General features: G+C 37.1%; 1 protein-coding gene across 2 annotated transcripts in view; it reads left to right on the plus strand.

The window, feature by feature from the left end:
- The window catches only part of LOC125111358 (ATP-dependent translocase ABCB1-like), an 85604-nt gene that overhangs the window by 19678 nt on the left and 46891 nt on the right, over positions 1-19035 (plus strand). For both annotated transcript variants that reach the window (XM_047753296.1, XM_047753295.1), the window contains one exon: positions 6416-6540. In XM_047753296.1, coding sequence (XP_047609252.1) covers positions 6416-6540 — 125 coding nt within the window. The remainder of the gene's footprint in view (positions 1-6415; positions 6541-19035) is intronic.

Raw genomic sequence — 19035 nt, forward strand, 5'->3', positions numbered from 1 at the left:
ATAAAGTTATGAAGAAAGGATGAAATGAAATTGGAACTGGAAGATACAACAGAAACGAAAGTCATGATGAATGGGCTTCATTTTGTTGAGTAGAGAAGACAGGAGAGAATCAGTAGACCTGGAGATGGAACAACAGAATTCATCCATCATGAATCAAAGAAAATGAAAAGAGCCTCAGAGACCTATGGGACAATAACAAAAGATAGAACATTTGTTACCATCAGAGTCCCAGAAGAAAGGAGAAAAGTGAGGCTGAAAGAGTATTGCAAGAAATCATGGCTGAAAATTTCCAAGGTTTGTGAAAGATAAACCTTTAGATAAAAGATGCTGAGATAACCCTAAACAGGATACACTCAAATAAGAGCCTATGATAAAGCACATCATAATTGACCTATTAAAAACTGAGGTCAGAGTTCCTGTCGTGGCTCAGCAGAAATGAACCTGACTAGCATCCATGAGGCCGCAGGTTCAATCCTTGGCCTTGTTCATTGGGTTAAGGATCTGGCACTAGTGTGAGCTCTGGTGTATGTTGCAGATGTGGCTCAGATCCCGTGTTACTGTGGCTCTGGTGTAGGCCAGTGGCTACAGCTCCAATTTGACACCTAGTCTGGGAACCTCCTTAATGCCTTGGGTGTGGCCGTAAACACACACACACACACACACACACACGCACACGCACACGCACACGCGCGCGGGCAAACTGAAGTCAAAGAAAAAAAATCTCCAAATCAGCTGAGAGCAGATGGCAGACTGCCTGTAGGGAGGACCAATTTGAATGACAGTGTATTTCTCAACTCAAATCATAAAGGTCAGAAGGAAATGGCTAAGTATTTTTCAACTGCTTAAAGAAAAGAACTGTACACTATCTGTGGTAAAACTATTTTCCAGTAGTGATTGGGAAACAAAAATATTCTCAGATCATAGGAAACTAAAGAAATTTTCTGCAACCATAGTAACTGAATGAAATTCTTCAGACAGAAGGAAAATAATAAAAGGATTATTGGAAGGGAAAAAGAACAACAGAATGCAGAAATGTGGGTTTTCCTTTTTCTTTTTCCCAGGAGATTCTTAAGTCATATTTAATGATTGAACCAAAAACTGTAAGTGGTAAAATGTTGATAGCAGTAGATTTTTATGTCACCCATGAATAGTATCCAGAACAACCATTATGAAACAAAAAGATATATTCAAAGACATTATAAATAAATCAGGATGGAATCCTAAAAATCAAGTAACACTCAGAAAGGCAAGGAAAGAGAAGCAGAGGAATGAGAAAGATAGGAAATAAATAGAGAGCCAGTAATAAAATCATAGACTTGGAGTTCCCACCATGGCTTGGTGCTAATGAATCCAACTAGTATCAATGAGGATGTGGGTTAGATCCCTGCCTCGGTCAGTGGGTTAAGGATCCAGCATTGCTATAGCTGTGGTGTAGGCTGGTAGCTATGTAGCTACGTAGAGGTCTCCAGTTCGACCCCTAACCTGGGAACTTCCATATGCTGTATATGCAGCTCTAAAAAGACAAATAAATAAATAAATAAATAGGTAGACTTAATTGTTAATATATTAATTAACTTAAATGTGAATAGTTAAAAAATACTAGTCAAAAGAAATTTGTCAAGACTTCCCATTGTAGCTCAGTGGGTTAAGGGCCTGACATAGTCTCCATGAGGCTGTGTGTTCAATCCCTGACCTTACACAGTGGGTTAAGGATTCTGTGTTGATGCAAGCTGAGGCACAGGTCACAGATGCAGCTCAAATCCGGTGTTGCCATGGTTGTGAGGTAGCCCTCAGTTGCAGCTCCAGTTTCACCCTAGCCCAGGAACTTTCACATTCCACAGATGCCGCAGAGTGGGTTAAAAAAACCCCATGACTCAGCAACTCTCTGCTGCTTGCAAGAAACTTCAAATTAAACAGCATAGGTAGAGTGGAAGGAAGAGGTTGGAAAAACACACACCATGCAAACATAAATTTTTTTTAAGGTATGGCTGTATTGATGCCTGAATATTTACTTCAGAAGAAAGAAAATTACTACAACAAAAGAGGAAGATTGCATAATGATAAAAGGGATCATTCCACCAGGAAGACATAATGATCGTAAATATGTATGCATCAAATAACAAAGCCTTAAAATACATGAACTAAAAACCAAGAGAGTTTATGGGAGAAATAGAAAAACTACAATTATTTTATTATCCTCTCTCAGCACTGATAGAATTACTAGCCAGAAAATCAGCTAGACTCTAGAAGATCTGAACAACATGGTCAACTAATAGGATGTAACTGACATTCACAAAACATTGTACCCAACAGCATCAGTATGTATATTAAACATCCACCAGTTTAGATCATACCCTAGGCTATAAAATAAACCTCAACAAATTTAGAAGTATTGAAACTATAAAGTGTGCTTTCTCTGACAACAGTGGAATCCCACTAGAAACAAACAATAGAACAACGAGAAAAAAATCTCTAAACATCTGGGAATTCTTAAATATTACATTTTTTTTTTTGGCCACGCCTGAGACAGGTGGAAGTTCCTTGGGCAGGGATCCAACCTGAGCCACAGCGGTGACAATGCCAGATCCTTAACTGCTAGGCCATCAAGGAACTCCGAAACAACATTAAAAAATAATCCATGGATTATAAAAGAAGTTTCAAAGGAAAAAAAATACATGTAGCTAAATGAAAACAAAGCACAAAATATCAAAATATTTGGGATGCAGCAAAAGAAGCATGGAGAGAAATGTATAACGTTAAATTTCTTCATTAGAAATGAGAAAGGATCTCAAATCAAAATAAGTTCCTACCTCAAGAAGCTAGAAAAAAGAAGAGCAAAATATATCCAATGTGAGCAGAATAAGGAAATAAGGATGAGAACAGAAATAAGTGAACTTGAAATTAGGAAAATAATAGAGAATATCAATGAAGCAGAAAGTTGTTTCTTCAAAAAAAAATCAATAAAATTAGCAAGACTACAAAAATAAAAAGACACAAATCACAATATCAAGAACAAAATAAAAGTTTTCTGGTGGCTCAGAGGGTTAAGGATCCAAATGTTTTGGCACTGGGTCCTGCAGTGGTGTGGGTTCAATTCCTGTCCCAGGAACTTCTGCATGCCCTGGCCATGGCCAAGAAAAATAAGAAAAAGAGAGGATATTACTACAAATCCCACAGACCTTAAAAAGATAAGGAGTTCCCACTGTGACACAGTGGGATCAGTGGTGTCTTGGGAGCACTGTGCCTGACCTGGCACAGTGGGTAAAGGATCTAGCATTGCCGCAGCTGTGACTTAGGTCACAACTGCAGCGAAGATCTAATTTCTGGCCTGGGAACTCCATATGCTGCAAGGCGGCCAAAAATTTAAAAACTATATAAAAAATAAAATATTATGAAAATGGGTCCACTCACAAATTTGAATAACATTGATGGGTTAATGTTAAATTTCTGGTTAAGATACTGTTCCAAAGTTTTGAAGATGTTATTATTTGGAGAACACTAGATGAAGGGAATATGGGATCTCACTGTATTGTTTCCTACATCTGTATATGAATCTACAATTATCTCAAAATGATGCTTTAAAAAATAAAACATATATAAATAATCTCAAAAGAAAATAAAATCTTACACTGAGAATTGGGAAAAAAGGGACAAAAATGAAGGTCAAATCATCTTTAGTGGTTAAAAATATTGCTTCTGAATATATATTAGCTTGAACAATATAAAGTTGTGTATATTAACTTTTTCTTTTATTTGTCTTTTTAGGGCCACACCCCCAGCGTATGGAAGTTCCCAGACTAAGGGTCAAAACGGAGCTGTAGCTGCTGGCCTACACCATAGCCACAGCAACACCAGATCCAAGCCACATTGGCTACCTACACCAGAGCTCAGGGCAACACCAGATCCTTATCCCACTGTGTGAGGCCAGGGATAAAACTCCCATCCTCATTGATACTGGTTAGGTACAACTGAGCCACAACAGGAACTGCTATATTAACTTTTAACTTACAGGAATAACAATTTCGTGTGTCTTGCACTAACACAATTAGCCTTGGTTAAGAAATTATCAGCCTTTGAAAGGAGAGAATGAGTTAGTGAAATTTTACATAGTTTATGTGGATAACTGTAGTAATGCAACTATCATCAGCCTATTTCTATTACAGGAGCAGTGAAGTTGGCTTTTCATATCTCTGAGAATATTTTGGAGGTTTTTGTCTTTCAACAAACATAATGTGCTAAAAAACGATACAAAACACTTAATGAAGATTCTAACATAGTCTTGCCTAAGCGTGTGCCTATGATTACAGAAGACCATAGAGGAGCCAGGTTTATTAAATCAATTGGAGTGGTACTTGATATTTATTTATTTTGTTTTTTTTAGGGCCACATGTGCAGCATATGGAAGTTCCCAGGCTAGGGGTCAAATTGAAGCTGCAGCTGCTAGCCTACGCCACAGCTCACAGCAACACTGGATCGTTTACCCACTAAGTGGGGCCATGGATCAAACCAGCATCTTCATGGATACGGGGGTTCGTTACCACTGAGACACAATGGGAACTCTTGATATTTTAATAATAAATTAAAACAGCATGTTTTGGAGTTCTCACTGTGGCTCAGCAGGTTAAGAACCTGACATAGTGTCCATGAGGATGCAGATTGGATCCCTGGCCTCGCCCAGAAGGTTGAGGATCTGGTGTTGCCATGGCTGTTGTGTGTGCTGACCCCAGTCCAGGGAACTTCCATATGCCACAGGTGTGGCTGTAAAAAACAAACAAACAAACAAACAAACAAAACACATTTTGAAACTCCTAATTCAAAAATATTTCTTGTAATCTTCTGGTTGGCTGCCTCCAGTGTGGTTAATGGTTGTGGGGTGAGGTTTCCAGAGGAGCAGAGAGAAATAGCTACAATATGTTGTACGAACTTCTTACATGATGCAGGCCTGTTGATTCAGGGATGGCAAGGACTGCCCTGACTCAGACCCAGTGCTATGAGCGATTCTGGCAAGTGTGGCAAGGCAGCCCTAGGACGGTCACTTTGAGAGCTCAGGAAGGTCTGGTGCATCACTGGAGTATTGTTTTGGGTGCCAAAGAGGAAGGTACATACAGCACAATATCTGCACATGGAACATAGTCAATAAATGGGCATTTGCCTTCCCCCACCCACTCTTACATCTATCATAGCGCCTTTTACTTTCACGCTTAGCAAAGGAAAATATACACCATGCAAATCAAAACAATTTTGAGCTGTTTATGACAAGAAGGAATAGACTATTTTTCTTAAAAAACAAGTCCACAAATGCTGTAAGTTATTTATTGGAAGAGTGTTACACTGTTTACTCAGAATTTCATTTGAATTGCTCATCTGCAATATTGAGTTAGATAGTTGACTAGTCAGGCATTCCAGGTAAAAATAGTAAGCTTAGTCCTTTCCCCATGCCAGCTGATCTGATTTTTATCACAAGGCCCTGCGGGATGCCAGAGGAGTCCACATGTCAGTAACTGGTATTAGAAAGAGATTGACTCCGATGGCTGTGAATTCATGCTTTGGAGCCACACGGATTCAACTTGAGTCTCGGATGTTTCACTGACTAGGAAGTGACTTGACCTCTTCATCCCTCCGTTTTCTCATGTATAGAGTGGGGAAAATAATACCTACCTCACTGTGCAATGGAGAGGAATAAATGTGACCCATTACTGTACCTTCTATAGAACAAAGGCTCAGGGACCAAGCCAAGGGATCAAAGAACATCCATAAAACAAAGACCTCCCTGGTGGCTGAATGTGCTGCTCAGGAACCCCAGCAAAAGGAACTCTGTCTTGCTGTGCTGTACACTTGAAACAAACATGATATTGTAAATCAACTACGCTTCAATTAAAAAAATAAAGTTCAATTAAAAAAAATTTAAAAGGGGGAACTCTGTTTTTCCAACATGTGACACCTCGCAGTCCTGTCACCACACACTGCTTGGTTCCCTGCATTCTTCTGACTCCTATGTTGACATTTTTGAACCAGAGTAGTATTAGCAGTAATTATGTTGAGTACACACCCTATTTCCTTGATGTAAAACCCTTTTTTCTATATTTATATTTATAGTATATACCTCCTTTTCTGAAAGTTAAAATCTCCCCAAAGTCTCAGGTTTATTTATTTATATGAGGAGGAAGGAGTATAGTGAGAAAATAAAAATTTTAATTTATTACAGACCATCTTAGTCCAAAATGAATTGGAAGTGGCTTACAGAGTGGCTTACATATACACTAAAAAATAGGACATTATGACCAAAGATGAGTAAAAGAAAAACACATATACAGTAACATACCAATAGCATTAGTGTATATATTTAATTTTTCTTTACAAATAATAAAAACTTCTAAAAATTTTTTAAATTATCTGAAATTGCATTTTTAAACAGATACTGTCTTCATTTACTGATAAAGAACTCTTGGCCTATGCAAAAGCTGGAGCAGTAGCTGAAGAGGTCTTAGCAGCCATTAGAACTGTGATTGCATTTGGAGGACAAAAGAAAGAACTTGAAAGGTTTGAGTCTCTTTTCTAAAGCTGGTAGAGATGTTAAGTTCTGTGTCATCTTATGTGCCCTTCAGGTTGATGGTGATGATTATAAGGGTCTTATCTGATACATGTGTTTCCTTAAATGTCTGCATAGTTAATAATCTGGAAAAGCTGTAATTCTAAATGTACTCTTCTTGTATCTGTTAATTCAAAGCATTTTCTAGAGTTTCCCAGGTGGGTAACGACATAAAATGGTTTCTTAAGGATGACAAATTTAATATCTCTGGTGATAATTTTTTTTCCCAGCAAATGTATTCTTTTTTTGTTTGTTTGTTTGTTTGTTTTTGAGGTTCCCAGGATAGGGGTCCAATTAGAGCTATAGCTGCTAGCCTACACCACAGCCACAGTAATGCCAGATCTGAGCCGTGTCTGTGACCTACACCACAGGTCAGGGCAACACCAGCTCCTTAACTCACTGAGTGAGGCCAGGGATCGACCTGCAACCTCATGGTTCCTAGTCAGATTCATTTCCGCTGCACCACAGGGCAACTCCCCAGCATATGTGTTCTTGATTCTCTGAGATCAAATAAGTATTTTGTGTAAGATCTATGGAGTCATTTTAACCTGTGGTCTCTTTCAAGCCCCTAATTGGTTGGGTGAAGCTCTGTGATTTGGAAGATAAAATATAATTAATAGTGTGTTTGTACCAAATTTCAAAAAATTTTTATTATATATTGTTTAGTATTTTCCTTGCAACTATCCACTTTTGTTAGGTTCCTGAGAACGTAGATGGTAATTAACTCTAATTTATAATATTCATCAGATGTATTGAGTTGTAGCCAGTGACAGGTTTTATTTAAAATTCAAAATGTCAATATTCTGATCTTATCGTATTTAAATGTTATGAATATATATATATATATATAAAATATTTGTAAATAGTAAAAACTAAACTACATTGTTTGGTAGGTTATACATTGCTTGGTAAATGTGTACAGAAAAACAAGAGAATTTCTATAAGTCAGAATAATGGTTTCCTCTGGGGGAGATGAGAGGTTGTGATAAGAATGGGACACATGGCAGGGGCTTCTGTGGTTCTTATAGTCTTCTGTTTTTTGACCTCAGCTGTGCTTACATGGGTGTTCACTACATATTTTTTTAAAAAGTTATATGATCATATGTATGTTTGTTTATTTTTATTTAAGTGTAATCGATGTGCAATATTGTGTTCATTTCAGCTGTACAACAAAGTGATTCTGTTATATATATACTTAGATATGTATATATCTGTATACTCTTTTCATTTCTTTTCCATTATAGTTTATTACAAGATATTGAATATAGTTCCTTGTGCATACAGTAAATCTTGATTGTTTATCTATTTTATATATAGTACTGGGCATCTGTTAATCCTGTACTCAAAATTTATCCCTCCCTACTTCCTCTTTGGTAACTGTAAGTTTGTTTTCTATGTCTGTGAGTCTATTTCTGGTTTGTAAATAAGTTCCTTTGTGTCATTTTTGGGGATTCCACATGTAAGTGATATCCTATGATATCTGTCTTTGTCTGACTTACTTTACCTAATGTGATAATCTCTAGGTCCATCCATGTTGCTGCAGATGAAATTATTTTATACTTTTTTATGGCCAAGTAATATTCCATTGTATATATACCACATATTCTTTATCCATTCATCTGTCAATGGACACTTAGGTTGCTGCCAGTCTTGGCTATTGTAAATAGTACTGCTGTGAACATTGTGGTACATGTATAGTTTCAAATTAGAGCTTTTGTCTTTTCTGGATATATTCTTTAAAGCGAACATAATGTTTCTAGTACCCTTTGTTCATATATTTCGCACCCACAAAAATGTCTTAATGAGAGTAATTTTTGATGGCTAACTACTCTAGTTTAAAGGAAAGTAATACCTGTATTATACCCCTTTTCTTGCTATGGTTTTTGCTCTTGCCTTAAAATATGTCTGACTAATGAAATACAAACCCTTGCTTAATTACCTCAGAAACATCTAATCAAATGAAACCCCTCCTCTCTTGCAGCTTAAATTCTAGTTAGGGAAGAGGATGGGTACGAACAACTGCAAATAAAAAAATATCTATTAAACCAGTTGGGGTGTATATCATTTGAGGAAATAAAATACTCTTAAAGTCATAGGGGGTACTATTTAGAGAGGTTATCCAGCAAAATCCTTTCCGAATAGTTAATGTTTGGGTAGATACAGAATGAAGTTTTGAACTTAGGATTCTTTTCCAGTTTTCCTCAATGGAAAAGTGGACCATCAAAAGAATATGTTTGTTGTCATAGGGAGACAGATAAAGCCTACCTACTTCTGCTTAGTTTGTGAGCTGAGGGAGAGCATCTCTCCATAGAAATCAAGGTCTCAGGCCTCACTCTCTGTGCTGTTAGGATCTGAATTTATAATACTCTGTGGACTAGGGAACTATCTCTCCCCTGAGCTGAGGATTTCACTTTACATGCACCCCAGTGTTCTCAGAAGCATTATTTACAGTTGCTGAGGTATGGGAGCAACAAAGTGTTTATCAATAGATGAATGAGCAAAGAATATGTGGTATGTGTATATAGTCAAATAATACTCAGCCATAAAAGGGAATGAAATTTTACCATTTGCAGTAACATGGATGGACTTAAAGGTTATACTAATCAAAGTCAGTCAGACACATAAAAGCAAATACTGTATGATATGACTTATATGTGGAATCTAAAAAATACAACAAACTAGTGAATACAACCAAGAAGAAGCAGACTCACATATAGAACAAACTAAAGTGGGGAGAGGGAGGAGAGGAGGGGCAATATAGAAGTAGGGGATTCAGAGTTACAAGCTATTATGTATAAAATAAGGTACAAGATTATATTGTATAACAGGAACCATAGCTAATATTTTATAATAACTATACATGAGTATAACCTTTAAAAATTATGAATCACTATACTGTAGACCTGTAACATAATGTTTTTAACTCAGTGAATTTTATTATATTTACAGTTGTATAGTTGTATGTTGTAAAATTTGCCTGTGAAGATCATTGTACAACTGTAACATACAATATCGTAATCACATATACTTCCATTAAAAAAAAGCATCTGGGAGTTCTCATTGTGGCTCAGTGGTAAGGAACCCAACTAGCATCCAGGAGGATGTGGGTTCCATCCCTGGCCTTGCTCAGTCAGTTAAGGATCCCGTATTGCCTTGAGCTGTGGTGTAGGTCGCAGACATGGCTTGGATCTGGCATGGCTGTGGTGCAGGCAGACAGCTATAGCTCTGATTCGACCCCTCGCTTGGGAACTTCCATATGCCGTGAGTGTGGCCCTAAAAAGAACACAAACAAACAAAAGACTGTAAGCCCAGTGATATCTATATTTATCAAAGATACTGGCCTATAATTTTCTCTTTGGGTAGTATCTCTGTATGGTTTTGGTCTTGGAGTGATGGTGGCTTCATAGAATGTTTTTGGGAGTGTTCCTTCTTCAGCTCTTTGGAAAAGTTTAAGAAGGATAGGTATAAGTTCTTTTTGTATGTTTGGTAGAATTCAGCTGTGAAGCTGTCTGGTCCTGGACTTGTGTGTGTTGGGAGTGTTTTTATTACATATTCCACTTCACTCCTAGTGATAAATCTGTTGAATTGATCTATTCTTGATTTAGTTTTGGTGGGCTGTATATCTCTAGAAAGTTGTCTGTTTCTTGTAGGTTGTCAAATTTGTTCATAGTATTTTCTTATTTATTTTTTTGTATTTCTGTAGTATCCATTGGGATTTCTCCTTTTTCATTTCTTATTTTATTTATTTGAGTTATTTATCTCTTTTTGGTTAGCCTAGCCAGACATTTATCAATTTTGTTTACCTCTTTCAAAGAACCAGCTCCTGGTTTTATTGATTTTTTTCTATTGTTTTTTGGATCTCTATTTTTTTTTTTGATTTCCTCTCTGATCTTTCAGATGTCCTTCCTTTTGCTGACTTTAGGTTTTGTTTGTTCTTCTTTTTCTAATTGTTTAGGTATTGGGTTAATTTGTTGATTTGAGATTTTTCTTCTTTTCTGAGGAACTTCCCTCTAAGCACTGCTTTTGTGGCATCCCACAGATTTTGAATGGTTGTGTTATCATTATCATTTGTCTTGAGTTATTTTTTAATTTCCCATTTGATTTTCACATTGACCCATTGGTTTTTCAGTAGCATGTTGTTTAATTTCCATGTAGTCAGTTTTTTCTCATTGCTTTTCCTGTGGCTGATTTCTAGTTTCATGCCGTAGTGGTCAGAGAAGATTCCTGAAATAATTTCTATACTCTTAAATTTGTTGAGGTTATTTTTGTGCCTCAGTTTGTGGCCAGTCCTTGAGAATGTTCCATGTGCACTTGAAAAGACTGTATGTTCTGATTTTTTTGGATGTAATGTCCTGAACAAGTCAATTAGGTCTAACTTTTCAGAGTGCCGGTTGTGGAGCAGCAGAAACAAATTTGACTATTATCCATCAGGGTGTGGGCCTAACTCAGTGGGTTGGAGACAAGGTGTTGCCATGAGCTGTGGTGTAGGCTGACAGCTGTAGCTCTGATTCCACCCCTGGCCTGGGAACATCCATATGCCACTTATGCAGCCCTGAAAAGCAACAATCGATAAAAATATAAGCTATCAAATAAAAGTCTAACTTTTATATTGTGTCATTTAGGATCCCTGTTACCTTATTGATTTTCTGTCTAGAGAATGTGTCCATCGATGTCAGTAGGGTGTTAAAAGTCTCCTACTATTACTGTATTACCATCCATTTCTCCTTTTATTTCTGTTAGTATTTGTTGTATGTATCTGGGTGCTTCTAAATTAGGGGCATATATATTGACAATTGTAATAACCTATTCCTGAATGGATCCTTTTTATCATTAAGTACTGTCCTTCTTTGTCTGTCTTTATGGCCTTCATTTTAAAGTCTATTTTGTCCGATATGAGTATTTCAACTCCTGCTTTCCTGTCTTTTCCATTTGCATGAAATATCTTTTTCCATCTCTTCACTTTCAATTTAGGTGTGTCTTTGCCCTTAGGTGAGTCTCTTGGAGACAGTGTATTGTGGGCTCTTAGTTTTTTATCCAATCTACCACTCTGTGTCTTTTGATTGGATCATTCAGTCCATTGACATTTAAGGGAATTATTGATAAATATGTATTTATTGCCATTTTAAACCTTGTTTTCCTGTTTCTCCCTTGTTGCTTTCTTTTCTTTGTTTTTCTTTTTGGTTGGATGATTTTCTTTTATTTTATGCTTATGTCCTCTTCATTTTAGTATTAATGAATGTAATATTTGATTTTGAATTGTGGTTGCCCTATTTTTAAAGTATGTTAACCCCTTCCTATATCTGCTTGCTTTAGCCTGATAGTGATAGAGGCTTAAACACATTCTTAAAAAAAAAAAGAGCCTAGATTTTCTTACTTTCCTTCCCCACATTTTATGATTTTGAAGTCCTTTTTTTAACAGTTTCATGTTTGTCCTTTTGCTGTTCCTTTTGTTTATCATCACTTTTACAATAGGTTTTTTCCCTTTTAGATCTATATGCTAGCTTATTTAAGTGATTGCTTTCCATTTGTGATTTCCTCCAAACTATTTGTTCTTACTTCTTTTTCATTCAGAGGAGCCCTTTCAGTATTTCTTATAGAATGGTTTTAGTATTGCTGCAGTCTTTTAGTTTTTGTTTGTTAGAGAAATTCTTAATTTATTCTTCTATTTTAGATGATATTCTTGCTGGGAAGAGTATTCTAGGCTGCATATTTTTCCCTTTTAGAACTTTGAGTATATCTTGCCACTCTCTCCTGGCCTGTAGTGTTTCTACAGAGAAATGAGCTTATAGCCTTATAGGGGTTCCCTTATAATTAACTCTTTGTTTTCCTCTTGCTGCCTTTTGAATCTTCTCTTCAACTTTTGCCATTTTATTAAAATATGTCTTGGTGTGGTTATGTTTGGGTTCAATTTTTGGGGGGTCCTCTGTGCTTCTTGTATCTTAATTTCTGTTTACTTTAGATTTGGAAAGTTTTCAGCCATAATTTCTTCAAATATATTTTCAATTCCATTTTCTTTTTTCTCCTTCTGGAGTCCCTATTATGTGTAGATTGCCCTGAGTTATATTATCCCATAGATCCCTTGTATTTCTTTCATGTTTTTTCATTTGGTTTTTCTGTCTACTGTCCCAGTTGGGTGATTTTCCATTATTTTGTCTTCTAAGTCACTAATTCCTTCCTCTGCATTATTAATTCTGCTTTTCAGTACCTTTAACTCAGTGTACATCTCTGCAAATGAATTTTCTAATTTTTCTGGGCCTTTCCTTATATTTTCTAGTTCCTTTCGAAAGTAATCTGCATTACTGTTCATATCCACTCTTAATTACTTCATATTCACTTTTAATTCCTTCAGTATTTTTAGTTTCTACTTTTTGAACTCAGTGTCTATTTGACTACAGAGATACATTTCATTGTTTGCTCCTTCAGGTGAATTCTCCTGTTTTTTCGACTGGGAATAGTTCTTGAGCTTTTTCATTTTGCCTATATTTTTGTTATTCTTTGAGTTAGGGAAAACAACTACTGTAGTCCTAGAGGGCTATTTATATGCACAAGCACCCCTGGGTATTTTGTGAAGGCTTACTATTTATTTTTAGGGTGTTGTGTGTTCTTCCAGGCTGACCCAGGCAATGGGCAGGGCTAGTAGCCAGTGCCAGGATGCTGGGCCCTTGACAGTGGCAAAGACCCAGGGGAAGGTGGCACAGGCTGCTCCTAGCTGCAGGGTGCTGGGAAGTGATAGTAATCATCAGTCAGGGGTAGGCAGCACCTGGAATGTTTGGCTGTGGCAGCAGCAGGGTGGGTACATTCCTAGGTGAGTGAAAGCCATGATGGGTGGTGCTCAGTTCCAGTGCCCTCTTCTTTGCGGACCTCTGAGGTGACTGGGGCTATAGCTGGTACCTTTTCACAGACCCCCAGTGGTGGCGTGCGATGCCCACCTCTGATGTCTGAGGTTTCTTCTGTGGTTTGCCCCCACTGCCTGTATATCACTTAAGAGGTGTTGCATCATGCTTAGCCTCCCACTGCCCTTAGCCCACACAAGAGGTGCCCTGCCACCTGTAGCCTGCACAAGTGGTACCTCACCCTCTGAGAGTCCTGCATGTGCAGGGATAGATATTCCTATGGTAGTCCACCATCCTCCTCTCTCCCTTCCCAGCAATGGAACCTTGCTTCTCCTTTAGTCGCAGAACTCCTTCAGGGATCTTCGGCTGTGTCACTCTGCACCCCAGCCCATGGTGCACCACTCCCTAGCCTCTCAGGCTGTCTCCAATCAGCCAACCTAGTCCTCTCCCTGGAACTGACCTCTGGAGTCTGAGTCTCAGTGCCTAGCCCCTGCCCAAGCATGGCATCTGGGGGTGGTAGTACAGATGGCCTATGCGGCTCTCACTCTGATTGGCCCTCTTCAGCGCAGCTGCTGTACTTTTCTCCACAACTTTAAGGTCTCTCCAAGTCAGCTGGCTTCCAAGGGTGGGCTCCTTTCCTCTTTCACAGCTCTCTCTCAGGAGTGCTATTCTTGTCCTGATTTGTTTTCTTTCTCTCTTTTTTTAATTTCCTTTGTTCTATGAGTCATGTGGAGGGTTTCTTACCCTTTTTGGAGGTTTAAAGTCTTCTGCCAACATTCAGTAGATATTCTGTAGGAATCATTCTAAATGTTGATGGGTTTTTTTTATGTATTTGTAGAAGAAGGTGCAAGCCACATCCTACTCCTCCACTATCTTGATCCTTCTCCCAAATTTATTGAGTAATTAGGTATAGATTTTTTTAAAAGATAAGAGGGTGATTGACTTTTTACTATGAGAATAAGATAACTGGCTTTCACAACTATATTCAAAGGTTTATTTTGTATGTAGCATCATTTCTTCAGAAGATATTAATTACTGGAATGTATATTTGGAAGATTAATTCCCATAGAGAATTGGAAATTTGTTTTGCTTGGAGATAAATAGTAGACTCAAAAGTACAACCTGAGGGCCTAGGGAATTCCTGTTGTGGTTCAGTGGAAACACTGTGAGGACATGGGTTCAATCCCTGGCCACATTCAGTTATCACAGCTCCTGAGTTGCAGTGAGCTGTGGTGTAGGTCACGGACGTGGCTTAGATCCAGCGTTACTATGGCTGTGGTGTAGGCCAGCAGCTATACCTCTGACTAGAACCCATAATGATACTAGTAATGATAATAACAATAAGACAAAGAAAGAGAGAGAGAGAGAGAGAGAGAGAGAGAGAGAGAGAGAGAAAGAGAGAAAGAGAGAAAGAGAGAAAGAGAGAAAGAGAGAAAGAGAGAAAGAAAGAAAGAAAGAAAGAAAGAGAGAAAAACAGACAGACAAAGAAAAATCCTGAGGGCCTAAGGTTCTTTCCATCTTGGTCAATCCTTTTTTTTTTAACTCAATGAATTGTGTTATATTTATAGTTGTACAACCATCATCACAAATAACTTTAGAACATTTCCATCCCAACCCCCCAGCCCATGCCTCCCCACACAACCTGTCTCCTTTGGTAATCAAAAGTTTTTCAATGTCTTATGAGTCAGTTTCTGTTCTGCAAATTAGTTCTCTGTGCCCTTTTTTAGATTCCACATATTGGTGATCACATATGACACTGGTGTCTCACTATCTAACTTCACCTATCATGATAATTTCTAGGTCCATCCATGTTGCTGTAATATGCCATTGTTTATATGCACCAATATTCTTTATCCACTCCTCTGTCAATGGACATTTAGGCTGCTTCCATATCTTGGTTATTGTATATAGTGCTACAATGAACATTGGGGTACATGTATCTTTTCAAGTCATGGTTTTCTCTGGATAGATGCCCAGGAGTTGGCTTGCTAGATCATATAGTAGTTCTATTTGTAGTTTTTTGAGGAATCTCCATACTGTTTTCCATAGTGGTTGCACCAGTTTACTTTCCCACCAACAGTGTAAGAGGGTTCCCTTTTCTCCACACCCTCTTGAGCATTTATTGTTTATAGAGTTTTTGGTGATGGCCATTCTGGCTGGTATACAGTAGTAGTTGATAGTAGTCTTGATTTGCATTTCTCAAATAATTAGTCATGTTGAACATCTTTTCATTTGTTTTCTGGCTTGTGTATGTCTTTGGAGACTTGTCTGTTTAGATCTTCTGCCCATTTTTTGATGGGGTTGTTTTTTTGGTATGGAGCTGTAGGAGGCGTTTAATATATTTTGGAGATTAATCATTGTCAGTCACATCATTTGCACATATTTTCTCCCAAATTATTAATCATTGTCAGTCACATCATTTGCACATATTTTCTCCCATTCTGTGGGTTGTCTTTTTGTTTTATTTAGGGCTTCCATTGCTGTGTAAAAGATTTTAAGTTTAATTAGGTCCCATTGGTTTATTTTTGCTTTTATTGTCATTAGTCTAGGAGGTGGATCTGAGAAGATATTGCTCTGGTTTATGTTAGTGTTTGGCCTATGTTTTCCTCTAAGAGTTTTACAGTACCTGGTCTTATATTTAGGTCTTTAATCCATTTTGAGTTTATTTTTGTGTATGATATTAGGGAGTGTTTTAATTTAATTATTTTATATGCAGCTGTCCAGTTTTCCCAGCACCACACATGGAAGGGACTGTCTTTTATCCATTGTATATTCCTGCCTCATTTGTTATAGATTGTTGACCTTAGGTGTGTGGGTTTAATTCTGGGCTTTCTGTCCCACTCCACTGATCTATATTTCTGTTTTTGTGCCAGTGCCATACTGTATTGATGACTGCAACTTTGTAGTATAGTCTGAAGTCAGGGAGCTTGATTCCTCCAGCTCCATTTTTCTTTCTCAGAATGGATTTGGCTATTCTGGGTCTTTAGTCCTTTCCAACACACTTTAAAATATTTTGTTCTAGCTCTGTGCAAAATGACCCTAGTAATTTGATAGGGATTGCATTGAATCTGTGGATTGGCTTTGGTAGTATAGCCATTTTGACACTATTGATTCCTCCATTCCAATAATATGGTATATCTTTCCATCTGTTTCTGTCATCTTTGATTTTTTTCATCAGTGTCTTACAGTTTTCAGAGTACAGGTCTTTTGTCTCTTTAGGTAGCTTTATTCCTAGGTATTTTATTCTTTTTGATATGATGGTAAATGGGATTGTTTCCTTTATTTCTCTTTCTGATCTTTCATTGTTAGTATATAGAAATGCAGTTAATTTCTGTGTATTAATTTTGTATCCTGCAATTTTACCAAATTCATTGACGAGCTCTCACAGTTTTCTGGTAGCATCTTTAGGATTTTCTAGGTATAGTATCATGTCATCTTTAAACAGTGATAGTTTTACTTCTTCCTTTCCAAATTGGATTCCTTTTATTTCTTTTTCTTCTCTGATTGCCGTGGCTAGAACTTCCAAAACTATTCTTAGGCCAAATATAATCCTTCAGTTTTCTAATTATTTTCTTTTTTTCTGTCTGTTTTTTTTTAGAGCCACACCTGCACCCTATGAAAGTTCCAGGGCTATGGATCAAATCAGAGCCATAGACATGAGCCCTAAACCACAACCACAGCAATGCCAGATCCTAGCCACATCCAGATCATTAAACCACCAAGCAAGTTCAGGGATTAAACTCCCATCTTCATGGATACTATTTGGGTTCTTAACCCATTGAGTCACCATGGAACTCCTCTTTTTAGTTCATACACTTCCCTTCTCTTATTCTACACAGACAAGTAATTAAGGTCTTAGCCTGATTTTCTCTTAAAATTAGTAGGTGTAGTAAGAAGCTAGCTCTTGTAAATTCTCTCAGAATTTAAAGGGAATTCAATTCAGTAAAGAATACTTTTATTCTCCTTAATTTTTTTTTTTTTATGTTTGGCCTCCCCTTGGAATATGGAGCTCCTGGGACTGGTATCAGATCCAAGTCACAACTGCACCCTAAGCCACAGCTGTGGCAACAATGAATCCTTAGCCCACTGTGCCAAGCTGGGGCTTGAACCTATTTCCCAGCACTCCCAAGCAGTTGCGTCAGAACTGGAGCTGCACTTCTCCTTAATTTAAAAATGATTTGTTTTCTCTCTTGTTTATAATTCCCTTATGTTGTCCTATTAGTATGCTTTCTCTTGGCTTAATCAGAATTGTTCCTTGCTCTGGTAAGTGGTTATTTGCATCATTGTTAAATATGTCCATATTATTTAAGAAGAGTAATTTTTTTCTAAAAGTCAGTGTTTTTGTTATGTGACTTTAGCCCCTTTTAAGACCTCCTACTTTTACCATTTTCATACTAAAGCTTTTAATGAATTGATGATTTTCATATCTGGTCTTGTATATGTGACATTTTTGTTGAAAAGCTAATCAAAAAGCCCATGTAAAACAAATATTGTTTGTGTCTCCTCGCTCCTTCTGCCCTTCTTTTTTCATTTATCTTTTCTGGTGTCTAAATGATTTTCTTCCTTGTTGCTTCTTCCTTTGCAAATGTTTCCTCTGGATGCTTGGGACCCAGCAAATCAGTGAAATAATTTCTGCATTTGTCTTGATAAGCAGTACTGAAATAAAGGAAATAATAACAGGGTATGAGTCACAAGCATTAAAGTTCCTTAAATGTAATCATGCATAATTTATGCCTAGTGATTCTTTCACATCCAATCCACTTAAAAAGTGGGAGAGATATATATCAACTATTGAAACACATTTCTCAAAAATAACTTTTTGTCAAAGATTATAACTGGCAAGTTGAGGATTTACATTACTGGAGAGACACTTGAATAATATGTTACCATTTTATCACTATGAAATTCCATTTCAGTTTTCTCTCTAGTGCATGCAGTAGTCATATAAATTTAATTTGGCCATGATTTGGTAACTGGTAGTTGGTGAAGTAGTTTTAAAAAGTCATGATCGCATGCTCATAACTGAGCAGGGCTTGGCTTCTAATTAATGAGACAATTCTCCAAAAAATTAATATAATCCTATGTAATATTTACACAGTCATGTGTTTATGGATCAATGACTTCAAAATACAAATTCTATATGGAAATAAATTCTTTCATTTCAACATTTGTGAGCACTTCTTTCTGCAAGGAAATGTTTTCTGTTCTGCAGTGAGTTCTCCTTAAGAGCTATAATGAAAAAAATAAAAATCATTATAAAATAAAAAATGAAATAAAAGAGGATAAAGACAGATTTAAGATGCAATTATAATCTCTCCTATTTCTCTAATAATTTCACCTTGATTCTATATTTACAAAGATCCTTCTTTTTCTTTATGTCTGGGCCCCACTGGCTTATCTTCCCATTTCTTCTTAAGCAGAACAGTCTGCTATGTTCCTTTCAAATGAAGGTAAAGTTAGAGGCCATCTCCTGTACCTTGAACATCAAAAATTAGCCACTTTCCCAGTTTAAAAGGTCCTTGAATTGTCATTTGAGAGTAAGTGTTAAGTGATTAGAACAAGGGAGAGAAATACCTTTTAGAGGTCTCTAACATTATTTTTGTTTTTTGTTTG

The sequence above is a fragment of the Phacochoerus africanus genome, chromosome 11 (assembly GCF_016906955.1).
Source record: "Phacochoerus africanus isolate WHEZ1 chromosome 11, ROS_Pafr_v1, whole genome shotgun sequence".
In the NCBI taxonomy this organism is placed as follows: domain Eukaryota; kingdom Metazoa; phylum Chordata; class Mammalia; order Artiodactyla; family Suidae; genus Phacochoerus; species Phacochoerus africanus.